We start from the raw sequence: 24,781 nt of genomic DNA on the forward strand, positions 1-24,781 counted from the left end.
TATCACATCTCATGTCACTGCCACAGGCTGTGATCTGTCATGAGTTCAAGTGTTGGAAGAAATTTTGGGTTTCTTCCAGGACAGCAGGCAGGGTGAGGATCACAAGACCACCCCACAGGCAGTGAAGATCACTGCCAAGGTCTATCCTGCGCTGAGAGAACAGCTGGGGAAAAATGTCCCTCAGGGATAGGAATTGCCAACATGGCAGCCTCTTATCCTTTGGAAGTGTAACAATACTGACATTCGTGCCGAAACCCCATCTAGGATCTGCAACCAACTCACTGAAAGCAGTGTCCTCCTCTAAAGATTTTCCTCCTCTATGAGTAAATGGTTTTGTTTATGCACGCGGACTCGTAACATTCATCATCAAAGCTGCTAAAGAGAAGGTAGGGTTGGGCAGAAACCTCTGTGGTGAACAGGAATGTCAAAGAGAACAGGTGACCTGCCCTGCCAGCCCCTGCAGGAAAGCCCCACGAGCTCAGACTCCAGCATCCCTGCTCCAACTCTTCCACGCTCAGATAAGAGCCTCAGCAGCAATTCTCGGGACCAGCCCTCGCTATCTCAGATGACCTGGCGAAAATAATGGTTCGATGACACAAAAAAAGAGACCTGCCTTTGGCTCATGCCACCACTTCAGAAACAGTATTACCTCATGACATGCAGAAATGGTCCAATACAGACTCCTGCTACAGATTCAAATTCATTCAAAAATTTTGCAGTTTGCTACACGTATCAGCAGGCTTCATGCTGAGTAAAGAATCATTTCTTCACCAACAGCCAGCAAAAAGGCTAGCTGGAGCTTTTTCCTCCTGTCCTGTCTAGTGCACAAGCAGTGTGAGTACTGGCCTGGTTTTGGTAAGAGCATACTACTGAACCTGTGCACGACCAACCTCCTCACCTGAACCATCACAAAGCTACACCCTGGGGCTGGAGTTTCCTTAATTGCTTCCCCAGCTGCAGTCCCTAGAGCCCCCTCTTAAATTAGATGAATACAAGAACTACGAAGTTTTAACAGCCACCATCATACAGCAGGTACCTCAGTCTCCAAGTCACCATTCCCAGCCATAGTATCAAGCACTTCATATGGCAATTTCTCATCCCTTCTTGAGGACCAAGAAAAATGTTCATCACCGGTGTTGTACCCATGTATTTACTGCTCCAGATACAGTCAAACAATTTCATCTCACACGTGCAACTGTCCTTTAGAAGACTGAAATTACAGGGTTTCGTAATCCTAGCTTCTATTCAACATGGGATGTAGGCAAAGTACCAGGAAGTTTGCCTACCTGCTGTTGAGCTCCATTACTGACATTCAACATCTTCCACTGCAGAAGGGGAGGCTACAAATTGTCAGCAAACCAAGCAGCTGGGCCTCATGTCTCCATTTGAGCTCTAAGTTTAAGCCTTTTACCACATTCCCAACCTAAATACAGGAAAGCATTTGCTCCATTTATATGATATCACATACGTACACGTATACAATGACGCACTGCAGAAATAATTACTTCTAATACAACGTAGCTAAGGACAGACATCCCCTTCCCAGAGCAGAGAGGGCAACGCATGTATGAGAACGTGATCCTCACCAGTCAACGGTACAAATCAAGAAACTACCCAAGCCAACTCCTAGGAAATGGCAAGGACTGCACGTAGCACACCAGCCTTCAGGCACTTGGGGTGCTCAGACAGTAACCCCCTCCTAGGGCTGGGTCTCCAAGCTAGGCCAGCTCTTTGCCATGAAAGCCAGCAAGCCACTCCACCAGGCCAGCCTGGTGGTTCAGGCACTCTCTTGAAAGACAGAAAAACACATCAGCTCAAAAGTCTTTGCTCCAGATTATGTGAAGTCAGGCCTGTTTATCTCAGCAGACTCTCTAATAAAAGGGTTATTGTACCTGAGGGGGTAAAACTCCTCATCAAGCCCACGCATACCTACCTACCACCTTCTCCTTTGTCCAAGGCCCAGCATAATCCAGGAGCACTCAATTGATTTGGTGATACCCAAACGAGATGCTTCAGATCCCTGGTATGTGGGTATTGGACAGAGGGCTGAATTGCTACACGAAACCATAATCTTTGTGGATGTGACACTGCATTCTTATGCCATCGAACTGTACACATAGTAGAAACTGCATCACATTTTACTCACGCCAAGGCAGCTCCTGACAGAATTGAGGCTTTTAAGCAGAACAGACAATACCACTCTTGATACTTCACAACTTTTGTCCAAGAGACCTTTGCCAAGGCAGAAGGTTCTTTACTTACAAGTAATGACCGAAAGAAATCAGACCCTGGAGGTGAAAGACTGGCTCTGTACTAATGCATGCAACGCAAGAGAAAGACTCGTGGCCTCTGGGACACACAGTAAGGACAAGACTGCAATTTTGAGCAGACATAAGCAACAAGTGCTGCTTCACTGCTGAATACCTGATATTCTCCAAACAAGCTACATCTCAACGATGTCTTACACATTAGTGTAACTAAAATCCGAGTGCAAAATTTTTAAGTGTCCAGATACTCCAAAGAGGACAGCTACATAAAGAGACCTAGAGAACTATTCATGGTTCATAGGCTAATTCTGAATACTTTTAATGGATTGTTCAGATTTCTACACCTGCTTTTATAAAATACATTATATTCCATATAGACATGATGCCATCTGGTAGATGAATGCGTATCTTCTGCCCCGTGATGAAGCAAAAGTGATCCTGTAAGGCTCTTACTGATGACTTTTCGAAAAGATGTATTTCTTGGCTAACTGCAACATGAAAAAGTCCTTGTTGAAAGAAGCAGAATGCACTCGCAAGTTTTGCTCACAGGCCTCTCAAATCATTCTCACAGACACACTAGGATCATATTGCAATAGAAGGATTTTCCAGTAACACAAAGTTGACTGACACATTTTACTTTTACTTTCCAGTGTATAAAATCTATTTTTGCACTTCTTCCTATAGAAATATGCCACAAGTATGAAGCAATGGATTGGAAGAACTAGGCAGAATCCCTACTATTTAAACTGAAGGTAAAGGGTAAAAACAGAGATGGTGAAGTCTCAGCTAAAACCTTTCATATACAGCAAGAATTTTGCTACATTCCCTTTCCCATAGCCAGCTACACTAAGTTAGTTACATTAACTAACAAACCTTTTAAAAGTTAAAACCAAACCAAAATAAAGAAAACAAACAAAAATCACATCAACTTTAATGAGTGCACTTCCACCTGAAGAAGAAAGCCTGAACACAGTAGGCAAAAAGAAAATCCTGTTTCAAGGAAAATACCATCTCCAATATTCATATATCACGGATTAGAGATTACTAGGACTGAACCGCTAACACTTGTATGCTGCTAGAAGCTTAGGGATATTGTAAATGCATTATCTGCTGCAAGCAGGATATTGTCATATCAGGCTACCTGAAAACCTGAATCTGAATAAAGGTTTAAACCAGTCTTCTTCCATAATTAATTTTATATTTAAAAACAGTGCGCAGTTGGATCAGTTCCTTTCAGCAAGGCAAAAGTTACAAGCTAACAACAGGGTCATAGCGATGATTCTTCAGTCTTCATCTTTTTTGTTTGTCCATTCGAACCACGTTGCAGATCCTCCCTTTTCTTTTTCTGCTGTTGTAACCTTTCCTCTTTCCTCTGTAGGTAGGCGGCCATGTTATCAAATGAAGCCTTGTAGAGACTGCTGTAGTGGCTCTCTATGCCAACAAAACCTGCAATTGGGCAAAGCAAAAACACAACACAAGTGTTAATTCCCTTAGCCGTCTCACCAATTACTTCCTGTACTGTAATTCTAGATAGTGGCACTTCAACTCATTTACTGCATTTACTGTGGTCCATCCACTTTATTAAATATCAACATTTACACTGTCTAAGCCTGATTTGTGTTGGTAAGCATCTGTTCTGCATTCACACAGCCAAGCATAGCCTCCATTTTTAGGCTAAAAAATTCACACAGAGGCAAGCACCTGACATTGAAGCGAAGAGGGCACACAGCTCTCTGTACATGTTGGACACCTGCAGACTTCAAGGCTTCCTTTTTTAAAATGACTGCTATTGCAACTTATTGTTAGATAACCCATTGGAGTTGTTCCCCAAGACCTACACACTGCAAAGGGTGTATGCTACCTAACTGTGCTTAACTGACTTGTCTCCTAGAGTATTAACTTAAAAGAAGCTCAAAGAAGTACACTTCAAACAGTGATGTCCTCCAGTGCATACACATTTCTGAATATTCACCCCGATAGTTCTGTCATACCTCCTGTGAATTCAGCATAATATTCATCACACCATCTCCAAGACTGTAAGTTTAGATGAGTTTAACAGGGAACTAACTGCTATCCAAAAAACCCCAATCAGATTGTTTCTGTACAGAATACAGACTGAACTAGCTGGCTAGGTCCACATTTCTAAAAATTGTTACAGTGGTACCTGACAAAGCCAGTTACCTCTAGTTCTCTTTGTATTCCTACCTTTTCCCACTTCCCAAAATTCTTGATCTTAAAGGGCAAATGCAAGGAAACCCTGTATTTGCCAGGGTTTGGTCCTGAAGCTAGCGTGCTACTCCACAGTAATGTACATACAGCATCCCCTTGCTTCTTGGTAGACAAACAAAGCAACTTTCCCTCGCTGGTACTCAGCAAAGCGCATGCTTTTACTTTTGAGGGTCTCGCACTCACATAGTAACCAATTTATTGGCCTTTGGCCCTTGGAGAAATTGCATGCTGTCAGTTTGAATATCCATGCTAACACTCTACTTGATCAGTCTGTACTAAATCTTGCTTTATCTTTTTCTGGGATCAATTATAACAGAACGTCAAACTGTTCAATGTGTACTTCAAGATTGACCTACGCATCTTAAATCCTACAGAATCAGCAATCAGGTGAAACAAGTTTATAAAAAGACAATATGCAGGCGTTAAGACTGGGTTTAAACAATATAATGATCACCTTTTAAAAAAGAAGTAGCCACCTTTTCAAGCACTAATTATGCACTGGAATAAGTGCTCATCAAGTGAGCCTCCCCTTACTAATTAACAATAATAGACGCTGTCATCTGAGCAGTTCTCCTTTCCCAGCTGCAGATGCAGCCAGCTACCGTGCATCACAGTAATTTGCTACACTGGCTAATTATGCTCAGAACCTCTTCCCCTGCCTGCTCTTTTTACTTCTCTGTTGCTCATTTTCACTCAGACCTTATACTTCTAATTATCTGCCTGGCTATAACTATCAAGTCTGCAACACCTACATGGAAACACTCTCCCTTCCAAAGGAGTACTTCACTTCCCCTTAGATTTCAGAGACCGTACCAACTTAATGACAGCTACACCCTAAACCATACCATACTAGATATTAAGGAGACTTTACATTACACTGCACATTCCTGCAACTCTTCCATATTTACGTATGACCACCAAGAACAGATCAAAAGCCCAGTGGGGACTGTAACACATTTTTAAGGAAGGTTCCCAGTCTCCCAGAAAAGTACAGGAGAGAAATTTCAATTAATCAACTCTCAATACATAATGAAACATCCACTAGCACATACCACAACCCTTCTCTACCTTGCAGCCACCACTGCCATAATTTCAGCTTCTAAATAAAGCTGGGTCGTTTTTTAAATACAAAAAACCCTGGAAACATAGGGTGCTTCTGAACTAGTAAACCATGTATTATTTTTCTGCCAGAGAATGGAGATGGGGCAGAAATCAAGAACAAAATGAACCAGCCCTGATACCAATCAATTTCATCTGCAATACCATCCAGGGTCACAATCCCCAGCCACAGCAAGCTCCACATAATCTGCCTTGCCAAGGTGGACCCGAATGGCCCATCTTTACAACGATGCTGCTCCTCCCATGGCTACTCCATTCTTACTATCTCCACTGTACTTCTGATAAAGCGTCACGCCCCAGTAAGAGACAAGACGACAAACAACAGTATTCGCTATCACAGCAGTAAGACAGACTCCAGCAGCTCTGTCATAGGGTGCTTAGACACATCCCTGTGATAAGGTGTCTATGTAAAATAGTTATAATGCTACAAATCAGATCTAAATACCTACATCATTTTGTCATAACAGTAATCTGAACACACTTCATGATCTACACTAACTTCCATACCAGACGGAGCGATGAAACTGAGAAAACTGAAAGATTAAGCTACTTCAACAGCCAGCTGAACTGACTTGAACTCTAATCATGCTCCTAAATCTTATGCTTTAGCTGTAAAAATTGCGTTTTCTGGGCCTTTAGGCCAAATTTCTCACCTTCAAAGACTGTCCAGTTGTCTTGCAGGTATTTTGACATCTTCTGTAATCCTTCGTCATCAGTTACAGCCTGGGAAAAGAAGGAACATTGCATGATATTTTGGGAATAATAAACAATCTCATGTTTCACAGCACACTGAAAAATGCAACAGTTCTCAGACAAGTACAGTGAAAGGAGAGCAAGTGTAAGCCCTCCATGATCTCTTTTAGGCTCCTTTTTTCCAGGACTGCTATAGAAACCTGGCCTGAGATCACGTGTTCTGCTGGGTAAGCTTTGCAGCTTGAAGGAAAAGAAAATGGATTCCCACTTACTAATCTGTGAGGAAAAGGAATATCACAAGGAACACTTAAGGGTCAAAGAACATACTTAGAAGTTTCATTTAAAACCACTTCACAACTATACTGTAATTAGCTGGGGACTCACAAGGATAACAAGCAAGTTTCCAGTTGTTTAATAGGCTATTACAGAGAACTTGACAGCACATCCCTCAAATTTGACTCCCTGTTCTCAGTGAAAAAAAAATCCCCCTTAATGATCCCAGAATGCCTTGTCCCTCAAAGGATCCCTCAGAGGCAGGCACAAGGAAGGCTGTGTGGAAAGTGTTCCTGAGCAAACCACAAAGGGATTTTGTTGTTCTGTGTTTTTTTTAAATAATCAAGTGTAGCACACAGAAAGCACAGGCAATGGTTTAAAGTACTGAGTGCAACGGCTGACAACCACTCTGCTTGATCCTGCTATGGCAGGTGTTAGCTTTACCAGAGAAGAGACTGGTATTCATAACAAGCTGTGAGCAGTTTTGCGTTATACGCAGGTGAGAAGTAGAATGAGATGTGTATCTATGACTTTTACTCTGTCTCAAGACATAAATAGAGAAGCGTGCCATTTAGCTTTTATGGAACATAGTTTACTCCATTTTTGTTACGGCCTCAAGACAACACAAAACATTCAGGATGTTAGCATAACAGAAGTATCTACCTTCCACTGTCCATCACATGGTCTGTACAATTGAAGAGGAGCTTCATTGTCTTCTTGCAAAATCCATAGATCTCCCGTTACCTCAAATGCAATGTCCCAACCTTTATGTTTCAAACAGATTTGCTGTCTGTAAACTAGCTTCTGGGCAATGGCATCAAGCTGAAAGATGTAGACTGTGGGAATACTTTTGAGAGGAAAAACTTAATTACCATTACCAAATCCACCCACAGCCATCACTTGTACAGCAAACTACAAACACCCACTCTAATTCCAGACAGAGCCAAAGCAAAGTCATTAGGAATTGCAAAAAATACTCTAGCACTTCAAGTGCAGTTTGCTTACACGATCTGAGGCAGAAGCTGTAAATACCTAACATGGCAAATAGCTTTTCAAGTGTTATATGAAAGAAAAAGCAGTCAACGCTGCCGTTTCTTTAAAAGAAAAGGTAGTAAAGGGAATTTCATAAAGATTACTAAGGATTTATATAAGGAGTGTTGCACCATAGCATGCTGGCCCACAGGGCTTCACTTGAAGGAACAGGTAGCTGAGCACCAGTCAAAATAAAACAGGAAAGGAATTACATGCCAGGGAGGGGAGGAGGGAATGAGGGGGACAGGAAACCTTGACATGGCTGAAGAACAGGACACTGCACTCATCTCCACCTCTCCCATCAGCACTCACTCCTCTAACAGCCACAGCCTCTACATGCAGAGCTTCCTAACCTCCCTCGGACAGGTCCCCAGTGTGCCAGGCAGGACACTGCGGCTCCCTCCTGAGTGGCCTACCAGGTCCACGTGACAGCACTGTTTAGAAACACTGGGCTGTGGAGCTGGAAATAAAAGCCTGATGCAGAGCACGGCATGGCCCCTGGGCTAAGTGACATGGGCACAGCCCTCGGCTGACATGGCTTCCCCTTCCAGGGCCAATTTGGATGCCCATGCAGAAGGTGCGATGGGAAGCAGCTAAGGCTCCTCACTCTGGCGAAGAGCTAGTCCACTGAGGGGACAGACTGCCAATTTCTCTGTACAAGCAGCTCTGGCAATCTCCCCCTTTCCTGTTGGCAAGCTTTTGTCAGGAAGAACAGTTTCCTTGCCAGGCTTAAGGTGCTGTGGAAGGAGAGGGGAACAGGGCTTGTCCATCCCCGCAAGATATTTCCCCATCAGTTGGATTTGCAAGGTTCCTCAGTGCTTAGGCCCTTCAGCTCCCGAGCACTCTCTCCTTACACAAACACGTACATTTGAACCCAAAAGTCAATGTAGCCTCTCCACAGTTTTAAACTGAAGCAATGCTGTGGTTTTAAACAGAATGGCTGAACCCATTTACAGGAGCAGAATATGGTAACAGAAGTTTGGCCGCTCCATCGCCACAGCACCCTGAACAAAATGGGACCCAAAACACCCAGGTTAGGCACAGTGATTTACAGAGACATCCTGAGCACTGAGCAGGGCTCTCGTGCATCCTAGCCTTGCGTTTCCTCCTGTGAGGGAAAGGCATCATAAAGTCTGCAAAATTTAACTAAGCTGGGTAACCCTCGCGCTCACCTCTGCACTCAGACCAAGTACAACAAGGACTCGGAGGCTCCCTGTGAGGCCACAGGCATGCCTGGGATGCTCAGAGATCCACAGTACCATGTACTGCAGGCTAGGGGAAAGTTAGGACAGCCAACAGGGAAAGCTGCTCTTGCCTTTGCAGGAGCTGTGACGATTTTAACCATTATTCCATTTAGTCTTACCAGTCACACAGAATGGCAATATAACCGCCTTGACAGCAGTAGGTTATTCTTGACACAGGGTATTTCTATTAGGAAAAGAAAAAGAAACAACTTTGTAAGTTAGGACCATTTATGGGCAGAAAATTCACATTCCATTTCATGTCTTAGCCTTTAAAATTTAGCAGACGTCTTAATTTACAGCAAGTTAAGCAACATAATTACCTTTAAACTGCAGTCAAGTATATTTTTGTACCAGTGTTTGCTGTTTTATGAAGTTTTCCACACTTCTCCCTTCACAACCATCCAAACAGAGATCAAATGTAATGGTTTTAGTGAACTACTCTTAATAGACAAACTAACAGATGAAGGAAAAGTACACCACTTTCAAACATTCTCTGCTGTAATGCTAATGGGAAAAACATCAACATTAAGCCTGCTCAGCCAGGATATCACACTAGCAGCTTAGAGATTATAAACACAAGCCATTAGCTGCTGTTATGTTTGTTAAAAAAAGAAGATAGTGATGCATAGCTAATATCCTTGCTGCGCTGTCTCTGTTTTCAACCTGTGTCTGGGTGAAGCCATCCTGCTTAACAGAAAGCACATTCTGAAAAACAAGAACAAGGCAAACTGCCTGAGGCCATTTTCCTCATTAAAAAAAAAAAAACCCAAACAAACAAACCAACCAACCCCCCCACCCCCCACCCAACAACAACAAAAAACCCATGCCACATTCCTAATTTACAAGATACATAGTTTTATCTGGGAGACAATCAGAGAAATACCTCTGCTGCACAAACCACACTCCTTGAAGCATGTAACAACTGCTTTGAGGCTCCTTGAGTGGGAAGTAAGAACTTGGGAGGAGCAGAGAAACTGCAAGAAGATGCCCTAGGGTGCTTTTTCAAAAGTATGTGTTACATAATGTGAAAGGCAAAACTGCAAAGGCAAAAGGCTGGTTCTCAAGTATATTTTACAAGTAGCGATAACACCAGCACTTCTGATTAATAAAACCTTCCTACTAGAGAAGTATTGAGTTATTCCCTTTAGGGCAGAGAAAATACATCTTCTTGACACTCTGCTGGCAGAATTCATAGAATCATTAAGGTTGGAAAAGACCTCTAAGATCATCTAGTCCAACCGTCAACCCAACACCTCCATGCCTACTAAACCATGTCCCAAAGTGCCACGTCTACATGTTTTTGGAACTCTTCCAGGGATGGTGACTCCACCACCTCTCTGGGCAGCCTGTTCCAATGTTTGACCACCCTTTCAGTAAATTCAGATGCATCCTCAAGTTCTCTTTCCTTTTACCCGCTTTCCAGCCCTCACCTCTTTCCCTAACATGACACTGGTCACTCGATAGAACCTCTGGTTCACCAGGTTAAGCTGAATTTGGGAGTAACGACAGGATTTTACCCTTTGAGGTACAAGCTGATGTATAGGCATTGTCAGGGTGCTTGTTTCAGAATTTTGCAATCAATGTAGGAAAGCAAAACAAGCTGTACAGCTTCCAAACATTCAAGTCAGAAAGTTTAATACCAGAAGCTAACTATTTTGTCAACAGTACATGATGCAACTACTAAAAGATAAACCAACTGCAGGAAAGAAAGTTAATTAATGGAATAAATATAGCTGAAAACCAGGGTTACACAGTGCATCTCCAGCACATGAGAAAAAAAACCAAAATCCATTGTGTGATACAATCTGATGGGGGGGAAGCAAGAACAACGCCATGCACACACTTTTCACTCATATACTTGATTGCCTGTTTGGACAGAAGAGGAGCACTTTATAAAAACCATTATCAAAAGGATGATATGTTTCAGAGCTCTTGGGAACAGACAGGACTAATCTCTTGCTACTCTGCAGAAATATGAAGTTGTTAGTCCATATTTAGCATTGGGACCCAGGACTCCCATTTAACATGGACATAAAAAATGCTTATGGTTCCAAATAACAGGTAGGATGAGTGGGCTGAATCAGGAAGGTTCTCTCTACCTAATACATCTAAATGTACTTATTGCAGTATGGAGCTATTTACACCACAGCTTTAGAGTAGCACTGACAGCTCCTATTGTAAACCACCAATGGGTTCTTTAGACGTTTAAGGGAACAAGGAGAGAGGGAGAGAGGGATTAAAAAACCCCAAGCCTGTGATATTTATTTCTAATAACAAAGCTCTGCCTCTCTGCCTGTCTCATGACAAACATGCAGGGCAAGCACAGCGATGGGAAGCGCCCACCTACACAGCTGAGTGCTTTGTCAGAGAGACAAAGGGTTCTGTGAACCTGAAGTATGCAGCAGCTCTCCCCCACCCTCACTGGGGGAGGGAGGAGGAGGCTTTTTTGATTTGAACCAAGTGTTATTCACAGCTGGACAGAGACAAGAAAACACATCTTCTTTGCAAGCTCTTTCCATGTGTGCGTAAGTTAACAATCAGCAAAGTGAATGCAAGACCCAGAGTAGTGTCTTGTTCAAGGACAAGCCTATGAAATCAGTTAACCTGAAGAACTACAAGAGCAGTCTGTGATAAACAGATGTTCACTTGATACTCTCTGAACTTTTTCAGCATTTATATGACACTGTTATCAGCCTGCCAACACCTTAAAATTAACTTTTGATGTCATCTGTGAGAAAAGGTGACCCTATGAAAAATTAATATACTGGAGCACTGGGGTAGAGTTGTGCAATTCATGTTCTGGACTTTAAACAAGCTTCTGCTGTCAAGAGGATCAGATGAGGTGAAAACTCTGAAGCAGGAAAAATATTTATATAGCACTACAAAATTAGAGAATTACTCCCATTCTAATGGGAAAATGAACCCAGGATCTGCAACTCATCAGCTGAAACCAATGCTACACTGCTCAAAAACACTCCTACATTCCCAAACCAGACATATATTCATCATCTGCCAAGCAAAATAAGCCCACATTTATGTGCTCACATGACCCACCATTACTGATGATTCCATTATCATTGTGCTTCAAGTTGCATTTCAAGCTTCAGTGCATTCACAGTGGTTATCAACAGTAAAAATGAAATGCAACGCAAAAGAAAAGACAAAACACTTATATCCCCATCTGATCTTTGGCTGCCAGAGTCATTTGCAGACAGCATGCTAGTTACAGCCTACAAAATGCTGACTCAAGAGATTTTTCCCTTAAATTCAGACTATAAATGTCACACTAGGTTGTGAAGATGATCTTTGACACTCCTGGATGCACAGCATAACTCAATACTAGCACCAGACGTCATCTCTGGCATTTCTAGCACTACGATCCCAGCAAAACACAAGTCTCCTTTCCCCTTTGGTCCTGCTGGCCATCAAGAGAGTAATTGTTCTGAAAAAAGTACATATTGACAGCTGTGTAGCAATACAGCACAAAGGTGGCAATGCACCATATAAAGGTTTAAATCTGTCATTTATCTGCCTGTAATCACTGGGACACTGTCTGATCGCTGTTCCAAATATGTACAAACTCTGGAAGTCAACTGAGTCTTCTGCACCCCTCAAGCATTGTGCAAATTTAGTGTCATCGGAGACAGATTTTACAATGCCTGTAAGAGTGGGCAGTAAGCAGAATTTCACAGAGTCAAGAAACGGGCCAGCCTGAGGCTTCCAAGACCACCGTTAGGAGACACAGATGGCAGTGGATAGAAGAACTGTAAAATACTGCAGGAATACAGTTTATTAACCGCTGTGTTATATTTATTAACCCACAGTTCATGGGTTTTCCTCTTCTGTCATTGCTTACTCACACCAAAGTAAAGAAGCTGAACAGAGACTCCTCAAACCGTCAAAGGGCACCCCAAATTTCTACTGAGAGATTCCATCAGCAGAAAGAGTATCCTTTGGAAGGGACTTTATCAGGTGTGTTAGGAGACAAGGCAAGTATTACTAAACTACATTCAAAAGCCTTCAAAAAGATTCTAAGAGAGCTGAAGATTATTTTTTAAATTAGTTCCTGCTTGCAGCAACAAGGTTTTTTCCTCTAACATTTGTTAGTTTATCCAATTCGTTATCCATTTTTATCATATAGTTTAATATTATTTTTTTATAAACTTGTTTGTAAGCAATGGAGTTCGGATTCAGTGTGAGATCAAGCACCATTAATTTACATGCAAGCTATCTTACTAAATGCTAAGCCACTCTAAGCAACAAGTAGCATTTTTAAAATTAATAATAGGATTCCCCACTTCACAGCTAGTTGCTTACTAGTCCTCAATGATCCAATAAAGCTAGAAGGCAAAGTATTTTCAAATAAAACCGTTCTTCCCTCCAAAACAAATGCCTTGCAACATTACTGCAGATATGGATTCTATCAAACCACGTTGTTCCAACAAAGCACTTTCATTAGCTACTTTTGAACACAAAGATAAAACACTTTGGCTTTGAAACTCCCCGAGCCACTTATTTCCAGAAGGCTGTACATGGTAAAGTAATTTTGTAGGTCTGCCTGAATATTAATTCTCCCTTCCTCACTCAAATCCTGCTGCACCCAGACTATAAGAGGATACCAGCTAGATGGGCTTGTCACCTAACTTGGTACACCTGTTTCTTGCTTGTGAAAAAAAAACAGCAATAGCTACTTCAAAGATTTCAAGCACTAGACTCAAGCTGAAATGAGCCAGAGGCCTTGTGAATGTGTATGAGAGGTCTCTAGCTCAGGTGTGCTTTGAAGTATATTTTCAAGTTCAGGAGCAGGTTAAATTGTCCATATAAATACTACCCTGAATTCCTGCTAATAGGAACGCTAGGCCAAAACCAAGATTTCCAGTATCTAAGCTTTGAATGCTGTGATGCAAGTGGCTGCCCTCCTGGGCTTATGTACAGACACAAAGTTGCATGTTATTACTCCAACGCAACGAAAAACTTGCTGATGTCTTCTGCACAGAAAAAACCTTGAGTTGTCAGGTTTGTCCCTAGGAGCTTGGTCCTTCCATGGATTGCACTCCCAGTTCAGTAACTGGGAATCCCACTACCAATATCAGGCCAGACCTACACGGAGAGCAAAGAATCTCTGAGAGATCCCCAGGAATGGCTCCTGACTGCTGGGAGAGGCCAAGCACAACACACTTCGACAAACAAAAACCACGACAAAACACAAGGGAGGAAAGACAGAACTTTTCAATTCAATTTCAGCCTGGATACAAATTCCGCAGTGGATTTGCCTCAACAGCCATGCATAGCTACAGGCTTCCCAGTCACCTAACAACTGGGAGACAGCTGTGGTCTTCAGAGAAAGAAGTGTTTTTAGAGATTCACATGAAAAAACACACCCAGCAGGATGGGTGGTAAGATGAACAACTCTTAAATGACCCAACAGATTAGCAGCCGGCTTAATACGATGTACACAGCAGGGACGAGAACGAGTGCTGTTTCACTGCTAATAGGTTGTAGGCCAATCCACGTGACAAGAAAGAACAAAACCAGAGATCAAGTACTACCAGAACCACTGTTCACATTAGATTAGCATCCCAAATCACAGTAGCACCCCAAATGCGTACATATGACACCACTCATGTACAGGCTGCAAGCTAAGGAGAGCTCCTGGGGTGTTCAGTTTTCACGTAGGACTCAAACATTTTAATTTTGGACACTGCTCAGCTTCAGAATAACCCAAAGGAACAAGCCCAGTGTTTTGACTCTACAGGGCAGTACTATTGCAGGTGACTGGTTACAAATGTTACAAAGCTTCTTTCTGATCAGATAAATTGCAACTTTAATGCTTGAAGACCTTTCCACTGTTGCAAGATATTTTCTGGCTAAGAGACTGAGGCACCTGTGTTTTTGGAAAAATTTTCCAGTGAAGGCTTTGTCCAGTGTGCAGAACTTATATTTGGGAGGAATTACAAACAGCTTCTTTTGGTCACTGCTTGGCACTCTTTAGAAATGCACACAAGACACACGAATGGATTTCAGGGTCTTTCTTCCTCTCCTGAAATCCCAGGCTACTGTAACAGTTTTTAGGTCTCACATGACTTCCAAACCCACCAACAGAAGGGAGGCACTCCTACCAAAATGCAACAAACACGTTTGGGAGTCAACAAGGATCAGGAGGACAGCAAAAGCACTAACACACATGGGCATACCTGGTCAGTTTTGGTTGTCTCAGGCCCACAGATGCTACTTAGATGACAGCAGTACACTTCTTCCCCGCTTTTGTATTCCCAAAGTCTCAGAGTGGAGTCCTGGACAGATGGAAGCAGACACAAGTCTATTACTAACAGCACTTGAGGCAAAGAGAGGCCACTCACGGCCTTCAGCTAAATCCTATTTCCCTGAAGAGCTTCCCACAGAAGCTGCTAAATAGTCACTTAGTTAAGACCTCAAATTGCAGATAAAACATTTTAATTAACATAATTTTTACCCTCCATTCTAAATTATTCAATCATGCTAACTTTAATTCTCCTTTTGAAGTGGAAATTGGGTAGCTGGAGGAGTGCATTTCAAGTCTGTCTCAAACAGCACAGTAACACATGTGCTCAGCATTTTAATGGCAATTCTTTCAGGTTGCCCTTCTCTGCCCCTACTCTTGTTATCACCCAAATTCTCATTCGATTTAGTAACCTCCTGGAGAGAAGCTAAACACCTCTCTGGAAAAACAGAGTCATCAAAGAGCATTTGCTAAGAATGAAATACAGCTGCACACAGCACTAACACTAGAGTTGCTTAAAGAATTAGAGGAACAAGAGACAAGAGCCTTAGGGAAGCAAGAGCAGCAGCTGAAACCAAATGCTAAGAATTACTATGATCTTCACATCTTCACAGAAAACATTATTTGTTTCCTATGCAGTTTTGGTAGTCTGGGAAACAAAGAACATTGTTTCCCTTCTTTTAGACCAACTCCATCTACTCACTCTGTACAGGTCTGGCATGATAGCAGCATGCCATCAATTTAAGAAAAGGGCTGGGGGAAGGGAAAGGAGGGAACACTCGCTTCTTCAGTCCTCATCCAAGCATTGTGTAGCACTGCACTGCAATCTCTACACACATGCACCGGACGTACTATGAGGACATACAGACAAGGACATAATTCAGAACAAGTCTCCCAGGGGAAACCAAGTGGGAGGGTGTAGAGGGAACAATTTTCTCATCTTAAAAGCTCTAAAAAAAAAATCTGTGATTCTAAGGCCGTTCATTCTCAAGACACTTATTATCATGGCAGGCTGGCATAATACCCATTCACTTCAAAGTTGTTTAATAGTCCAATGATGAAAGTTTGTCTGTGCTCCAAAGCAAGAGTTAACGATGAAGAAATACTGAGGACTTTGTGATTTCCCCATCCCAAAGATCTTAATAAGAAGCTTGCCTTGCTATAAGCACAGTAAATGGCTCTTGTGATCTAGCAACAGAATAGCTGAACACTGAACAGAAAGCTGAGACGGGGGGGGGAAATGAGGGAGAGAGAGGGCACGCTGTAAACCATGAGAGATTATTCCAAGTATCCCAAGGAACCTGGGGGAAACACAAGCAAACAATGGTTTTAAAGTCTAAATTTTCAAGAAAAATACTTTTTTCAAGAAATTGCAATACATACCCCAGAAGCTGACAACAGCAGATCAGGATAGTTGGGTATTACAAGTATTTTGCTTACAAACCTAAAGAGAAAGCAGTCAAAAGTTGAACTCTCTTGCATGACACTCTGGTCTTTAAACACACACAGTAAGAGAAAACACCAATTTTAAAGAGAACCTTATAATAAACAAACAAACAGATGCTCCACATCAAGCTAATTGGAAGAGGAAGAAAAATATGCCTGCAGTAGTTAATATAGTATATATACCACACAAACTACTGACTTTCTACTTAATAGAAAAAAATATTTCCCCATCTGCACTCCAGGAATTCTACTGACTTCCTCCCGACTGAGAACATTGCCATTTAGACCAAAAAACACCAATGGAGACAGATTTACTCGGGTAGCATGTTCCCCTTTCTCAATTCATGTTGCACATTAAAAACATGCATCAACAGATGCTTTTAAAACACAACAGTGATGACTTAGCTTTCAGAGTACCACATCTCTCCCATCACTGTTGGAGATCATTCAAAAGCAATCTTTACAAAGTTTTAAAACAAGCATGTGGCAATTTACCACCAGTGTCCACATTCAGCTAGAAACCATGTTCTTCAGAAGTATGTAATACTGCTGTGTCTACCATGACTTATCTTTGCTGAGTAATGAGGACCTGAACTTCTGGAGTTCATTATTATCTTAGAGCTCAGCAACTTAAAACATAGTGACCCAAGCAGAACATTACCTGAGTGGGACAGTCTTGCTTTTGAAAACGGGCATAACTTTAAGGCCATTAAAAACAAGGAAGAGAAAAAAAATAGAAGGAAGAGATTTGGTCACTGTAGTACAAACTTTCATGACAAAGCAATAATGGCAGGTGCATGCAGGCATAACAGATCCAGCAAGAATGGCCACGCACCCCACTGAAAGAAGAAAATCCAGGAGCATGAAACAGGACAACAGTTATAGCTGCTTTATGTAATCCTTTGCTTATTCATTCCTAATTTAAATATTGACTTTTTAAATATATTTCAATCAATTTACACTAAGTGCCTTTCCACTCCACAGCTACTAATTAACTCTCTGTGCAGACACAACAGCCCCTGTTTAAACGTTGTCTTTCTGACCATCAAGTTCTAGTCATTAGAAAGTACAACTGTGTACACGGTAAGTGGAAACATCAGACGTGGCTCTGTAAATATGCTATAGAAACTGACCTGATCAAAGACTACTTAGATCTTTAACACGAGTAGTCTCTTGCTTTTATACTATGCCAATTCTACACAGGTTAGACTACCAAATGATGTTATTAAAATCAGACTGACACTCCAAATGAATGTGTCCTAAATGCTCTGTTAAAACACCTTGGTGGACAAGTTCAGATAGGTTGCTACCCATATCTCAAGTTCCCCAGTCACACCGTCTTTCTTTAACTCTTGTTTCTGATACAGTGAGTTGACTGCACCATGTTGCATCATCTTATGGAAGAACATGCCTGGAAGGGTGTTGTTATCCCCAAGTAACTCAGTAGCCAGACAAGCAGAATTATGTGCGTTCTCCGCCCTACGCAGGGTCACGTCTTCTCTACTACCTTGTCACTGTGGAATTCAAAATGTAGCAGTGGCCACAAAAAAAAAAAAAAAAAAAAACAAAAAAAACCAAACTTGCACAACCCTCCTACCCTACTCAAAAACCCTAACGACTGACAACAACAAAAAACCTCCAAAAGCTCACAAAACCACATAGAGGTGGAAGGCAAAGTCAAGAGACTTCAAAAATACCACAACCGATAGACATTTTAAGCACGAAAATGTAGAGGGAAAAGTCTTTTAAAAGTCTATTTGCCATCTGAGTCTTCTTCAAGGGAAAAGGACTACTGAGAAGAAAAAGGAAAGTACAGTCCCTCCTGTAGGCTGTAAAGGAAGTTCTGACAAACTGGCTAGAAGACAACGCCTATTCCTATACCAAAAGAACTACCAGTCTCCTAGCAAGTCAGAGCACATCTGAATCACATCAGTATAGCTAGCAGGTTGCTTTGCTGCCTTCCACTCTTCAGATCACTGTAATTAGAAGGACCGTCAATTCAGGATGGAGGAGAAAGGAAAGATCATCCTCCCTGTTTTTATTCAGAGTGAACCCTGCATTTTACTAGACTTAGTAACACAGCAGCACATCATCTTTCTACAGGGATATCCCCCATGATCCACCTTCCACAGATGCTTCTACTTGCCTAATGGTTCTATTGCTATGGGCAAGAACACATCTCAAGAAAAACAAAGTCCCTTTTCTCAGCTACTAGAAAGGCCAGGTAACTATATTAAGAAGCGTGATTCCTTGAATCTATTTTATGGGACCATTTCGCAGCCTCTAGCTCACTGCAGTCTAATGTCCAGGCAGAAAGGGTGCTCTACCCTTCCTATTGATACAGCTGGGTTTTTTTGTATTACCACAGAACCTCCAAGTCTGAGCTCTGCATTGAGATGCCATTAGATTAGCATCTGTTCAAACCACAAAGACTTCCTAAGACTTCCCTTCCTAAGACTAAGGTAGGCTCCATCCTGAACTAACAGTCTCCAGGTTCTGGAGTCTCTTGTGGCCAGCAGGTCGAGGGAGGTGATTCTGCCCCCCTACTCTGCTCTGGTGAGACCCCACCTGAAGTACTGCATCCAGCTCTGGAGTCCTCAGCACAAGAAAGACATGGACCTGTTGGAGCGGGCCCAGAGGAGGGCCACAAAGATGATCAGAGGAATGGAACACCTCTCCTATGAGGAAAGACTGAGAGAACTGGGGTTGTTTAGTCTGGAGAAGAGAAGGCTCCAGGGAGACCTTTGGCCTTTCAGTACTTAAAGGGGGCTTATGAGAAAGATGGGGATAGACTTCCTAATAGGGCCTGTCACAATAGGACAAGGGGTAATGGTTTTAAACTTTTAAACTAGATTCAGACTAGATAAAAGGAAGAAAATTTTTACGATGAGGGTGGCGAAACACTGGAATAGGTTGCCCAGAGAGGTGGTAACATGGGTGGTAACGTGGTTCCCCATCCCTGGAAACATTCAAAGTCAGGCTGGATGGGGATCTGAGCAACCTGATCTCGCTGAAGATGTCCCTGCTCATTGCAGGGCAGGGGTTGGACTATGTGACCTCTCTAGGTCCCTTCCAACCCAAACAATTCTATGATTCTAACACAGACCTAGCTATTGTTTAACATGACTGGAGAAGACAATCATTTCATCCACTGAGGCACAGTGAAGAGCTGCACACAATAACTTTTGCACACAACGAACTTACTCTTTGTGTCCCAGACAGTAGGATACAATATTATGAGGAGCTTTTGCCAAGCTGACTCTGATCTTCTCATCTCTGTCTGCAGTTAGGATATACCGGTCATCAGGACTCAGTGCCTGTTGGTAAAGGGAGAGTTTTAGTGCCCAGCAGCTCAATGCTCGTTTTAATATAATTCTTGCTAACCAGGAGAAAAGAAGATAAGCAGTAAACTATCTGTTTCTCCTGACTCTGAATGGCAGGTGCAAACATTAAGCCATGCTTTTCCACCAACAATGGAAGAATAAATCTTTATGACAGTAACTTTCTCACTTGTGTTAGTCACAAGCGACACTGACCACCGGGTCCAGTGAAAGCCACTGAGCTCCAACAGTACAGGCAGAAGTCCCATTGCGTCTTAAAAAGAAAGAAACTTATCACATTGAAGAGCTCAACTGACATGATAGACTGGGTGAATTCCCATATACATTCCATCACCAAGTCTTCTGTGACTGTAACATGAAGACTTTTGGAACACTCACACTCCCAGAATAGATAACCCTTTGGTAAGCTTGTTTCCTTACCAAACTCTGCAGACACAAACTCAGTAGGAAGAAATCCAGACCACATACTTCATTTATATAAAAAAAGAACTTCCAAATCTGGGATAAGAGCAACAATGAAAGACCCAAACACAAGCAGGAATGCAGGTTTGTACACTAACTACACAGAGGTACATACTTACCACATCCAATACCAGAGACAAGTGACCCAGCTCAAGTTTTCCGTCTGCTTGGGGTTCTGTTATTGAGTAAGAATAGACATCACCAGACTTGTCTGCAACCAGAATCTTATCCTCTGCAGCTGTAATAATCAGGGAAGTGCATCTCCTGGTCACAGACCTGAAAGAAAAATGGCACAGTTTGAACAGCTCTGGACAGCAGTTTCAGCAAGTCTGGATTCGGACCCAGGTAAACCAACCAAGAGACTGGACAAAAAGTTCTCAGGTGCAGCATTCTTGAAATGGCAGCAATGAGAATAATGTTAAGGGAGGGTATGGGGCCAAAATAGTACTTTTGAGACCTATTAAATGACTAAACTATGTAATAGCAAACACCGGGGGGGGGAGAAAAAAAGGAGAGACCATTAAAGCTGCATGCCTGCATTTTGCTTAGGTACTTTCTCAACTGAGCATTTTGCCTAGGCAGCCTGCCAGTACTCTAAAGAAAGCTGGTAGACTTTCTTGCACTCTCCATAATAATAAGACAAGTTAAACACATAGAAAAGAGAAGACGAGGTAGGAGTTCTCCTAGTAAAAGTCCTTTGCAGCAACACATCTGAAAACCGTGTTGAAACTAATTCTCCAGTCGCCGCTTTACTGTAAAAGAAAGCCCCTCCTTGTGAGCCTCAAGGACTCCTCCTCCTTGCATCCAGAGTCAGAGCGCCACAGTCTCAAGGTACCTTATCCAGGCAAAGCCCTGAACTTGAACTCTGACTTTCCCTCATCATCTGCCAGTATCTTACAGTTCCAGTTGCCAGTGTACCAGGTAATGATTTTCTTACACCTTTTCAGATAAATGTAAGGACCATATATGTCAGAAAACAAGTTTTAAAAAAGGCTTAATCACTTAGTCTGGAGAATGCTTCTGCAACTTAACAGCTATTGTTATTACTGTTATTCTTTTCTTTTCATAACACCTCTGTTCCAAACCCCTCTATGTCCTGTGTGTTAACATAGGACTGTGGACACTGGGGATCACAGGGAATGGACATTTCTATTCACCTACTCTGAAATTCGGTGGCCCTCTGGAGGCAAAAGGACAATATACTGTACTTCAGGTAGGAAGACAGAAATTCCAATACTTTTTAGTGACTGTTTAAAGGAACACCCTAACACCCCAACGTACAGGACAAGAATGCCTACTAACACAGTGCAGGCTCAGGCAGCACAGTTTCAAAATAGGTTACCTTGCCAACAAGAAAAGCCTTGCTCCAAGTTCATTGTACTGCCTTGGATCCTAAACGCAAAGATTCAAAAGTTCCCCTTGTCTGAAATGAGCTGACTACAAAAGCTAGCACCATGTGAAACCTTTTATACAGCTTGCCACAAAACACCGACACAAGTTACATAGCTCAACTTTGGCATTCTTTTTTTCATGCAGAGCCCCTTTTGCCTGTATTCCCAGTTTCCTAATAGGAGGTAGTGACACTCCCAAAAAATCCAGCTGTGGTCCTAGTTGATCTTTTAGCAGAAAACTGAAACATCGAACAATTATCCAATGGCATATTGCAAGCAAGATATACAGCACAGGGCAGCAGGGAAGACAGAACGCAGAATGAACAGAATTTGCCATTTCTGGTTTTGTCGGTGATTACTTACTCACTACAACATTGGTTAATCCACCAAAGGTCCATCGTGTACCCTGCATACACAGCCAAGCTGACAGAGACTCCATTTTGTTTTGCAACCTGGGCCTCACATTTGTCAGCGACCACCAGAAGCAGAGACGTCACATGCTGAGGCACTTTCTCAGGAAGTCCTTCATGGTCCTCTTTCTTACAGACAATTGTCACAAGCAGCAGCACAAAACTGGTAACTGGAGGACCTCTGGTGGACAGCTACAGACTATTTTCTCAAGAGAGCCGTACTACAGAAGGGAAACAGTTGGCAGCATCTCTAAAGATACACTTCTAAGAGAGTTCACAAACTCCCCAAAACATCTTCTCCTCCAGATCAACAGAAACGGACAGTGCACTCACTAAACTGCTCAGTAGTGCTCTTTCAGGCTCAACCTTAGTGTTCACTAGGAGTGGGTACAGTTTCAGTTCTTAAAGATGCAAATACTGTCTTCTGGAATAAGAAAAGAGATTATCCTTTCCTTGGCCAATGATATAAACATCTGCACTCCCATTCTTGGTGTGGGGAATATCACACATCACTTCTGAACATTAAATTTGTTTGAGCAAGTACAAGGGGGGGGCGGGGGAAGGAGGAAGCTTAGCGATAACAAATGGCAACATCCCAAGTACTACTATTTTATAACTCTAAATTGATCAGCTGTAACTCCATAACAAAGTGACATGCAACATCCTGCTTCCTTACCGCACACTAACACATTCCCAGGAAGGCTTCGTATGGAACAGGATCAGACGTTTGCTGTCATCTGTCAAGGCAAAATAATCTCCTGATGGGGAGAAGGCAAAAGCTAGGATGTCATCACTTCCTTTATCTGTTGGTTTTCCATCCTGCCTAATAGAGAGAAGGGGAACAACAGTTCACAACTTGAGAGTTACTGAAATACTTAAGAAGAGAAGGCTGCTCTCACACCACCAAGAAGGAGCATGAGGAACAAAGTACAATGCTAAAAGTTTTATTTGTGCTTAAAATGTTGAGCCAACTTGAACATTAATGCAAAGAAGAAAGCCAAGAAAGAGGAAACTGATATAAGGTCTAAGCCTGTATCATTACCTCCTTAAAAAAAAAAAAACGCTACGGTTTGTGCTGGCAGATCTTGATACAAATTTAGAGGAAAACAGTAAAATTGACTACAGGTAAAACAATGTCCAGTGGTTGAATTTAAACGAAGAAAAATACTTTTTCGGGTTTTGAAATCTCGTGACTTAGAGAATAGACCTGAAGGATGAGTTATGTAACTGGTGGGGGTTTTTTTTCCTAACTGTATTAGATGGTCTAATAAAAAATGCAGCATTTTTCTGTAAATGTCTTGACTGAGAAGAGTCATACAGAATCCCTGATTATACTACTAGTGTTTCTCTAAAAAAGAGAAAGGTGTACAGCCTCCCCTCTGGGACAAAACAGAAACAAAAACATACATACATATATATCTATCAGGGTTCACAAAAACAACGTAGCCATCACCTGATCAAGGAGTCATCCTGTGACTTTCTTTTATTATCTCCACTGCCACATAACCTCAGGAGATGCACTCTCTATGAAAACAGCAGATTGCCTAAGCAGATTTTCTCACCCTTTATTTCCCGAGGTCTTTTTCTCCGCATTGATGCAATCATACACGAAGAGACTGTCATCGCTGCAAATAAAAAACAACAGACTAAAAACACTGGAACTAGAACAAGCATGAGCTTAACTATGAAGAGTGTCAAGTCTTTTGGAACATGCTATTATTTCGCGGTTATTTGTGCAACTGACACCCATCTCAAGGAACCACCCCTGTGAATTGGGCTCCCAAAGTGCTACAGATGCAGTAGAAATTTAAAACCTTGGACTGTGCACGCATGCTGAAAAAAAGGAAATTGTCATCTGTTGGCAAAGTAACCGTGATATTTTACTTTCGTCAGGCTTAACGTATTTGTCACTGGCCTTTACTTTGCTGTTCACGTACCAGTGACTGTATCTCGTGGTGCATAATCGCGCCAGAAAACCGTTACGACTAAAAAGCTTTACAGCGATATTCCGTAACAAAAAACGCACGCAAGGAACGCCGAAAGGCCTGCGCTGAGCCACGCAGGGCTCCCAGAAAAGCAGGAGCAGGCAGAGCCTCCTGCGCGCTCCCTCCGCCTCCCCCCGGCTGCCAGCTGCGCAGCCCCGGCAGGAAGGCCCCGCCACTCACTGCGGAAGCCGCAGGGGTCGTGCAGCGAGCCCAGCGAGCCTCCGCGGGGCAGCCCCGGGCAGCCAGCAGCGGGGCGGCCTCTGCCGCTCGGATCCGCGGCCCCGCCAGCCCCGGCCCGCCGGCGGGGCAGGTCCCACCCCCCAGCCGCCCCGCCCGGCACTGACCCGGCCTCCCTGTACCGCGCCGCCAGGAACCGGCCGCCGCCGCTGGCGGCCATCAGCGCCCCGCGCAGCACCAGCGCCGGCCGGGGACCGGGGCTGCGCCCCCCGCTGCCGCCGCCACCCTCCATGCGTCAACACCGCCACGTGCGCGCCGCGGCGGGCGCAGGTACCGGCGTCACCGCACGGGGCAATGACGTACAGGCTGTGCCGCGCCTGCGCGGTGAGAGCGAGGCTGTGAGGCAGCGTCTGTCCCGCTGCGGGTCACGGCTGGCGCTGGGAAACACCGCCT

General features: G+C 43.0%; 1 protein-coding gene across 1 annotated transcript; it reads right to left on the bottom strand.

The window, feature by feature from the left end:
* Positions 1 to 3,173: 3,173 nt before the first annotated feature.
* WDR4 (WDR4 tRNA N7-guanosine methyltransferase non-catalytic subunit) lies at positions 3,174 to 24,674 on the bottom strand. Its single transcript, XM_075519225.1, has 11 exons — positions 24,496 to 24,674; positions 23,729 to 23,791; positions 22,843 to 22,989; positions 20,485 to 20,641; positions 19,767 to 19,879; positions 16,500 to 16,560; positions 15,052 to 15,150; positions 8,977 to 9,041; positions 7,245 to 7,428; positions 6,269 to 6,338; positions 3,174 to 3,713 (listed from the first exon to the last, which is right to left on the bottom strand). Exons 1-11 carry the CDS (start codon positions 24,618 to 24,620, stop codon positions 3,535 to 3,537), a joined length of 1,263 nt encoding a protein of 420 aa, XP_075375340.1. The 5' UTR covers positions 24,621 to 24,674; the 3' UTR covers positions 3,174 to 3,534.
* Between the last annotated feature and the right edge of the window lie 107 nt (positions 24,675 to 24,781).

This window comes from Mycteria americana, chromosome 1 (genome assembly GCF_035582795.1).
Source record: "Mycteria americana isolate JAX WOST 10 ecotype Jacksonville Zoo and Gardens chromosome 1, USCA_MyAme_1.0, whole genome shotgun sequence".
Classification (NCBI taxonomy): domain Eukaryota; kingdom Metazoa; phylum Chordata; class Aves; order Ciconiiformes; family Ciconiidae; genus Mycteria; species Mycteria americana.

Coding starts and splice junctions, on each gene's coding strand:
- WDR4 (XM_075519225.1), bottom strand. CDS start 24,620: ATGGAGGGTGGCGGCGGCAGCGGGGGGCGCAGCCCCGGTCCCCGGCCG. Junction 22,990..23,728: donor AAGACCTCGGGAAATAAAGG/GTGAGAAAATCT, acceptor TCTCTCTATTAG/GCAGGATGGAAAACCAACAG. Junction 19,880..20,484: donor TGTCTCTGGTATTGGATGTG/GTAAGTATGTAC, acceptor CTTTACCAACAG/GCACTGAGTCCTGATGACCG.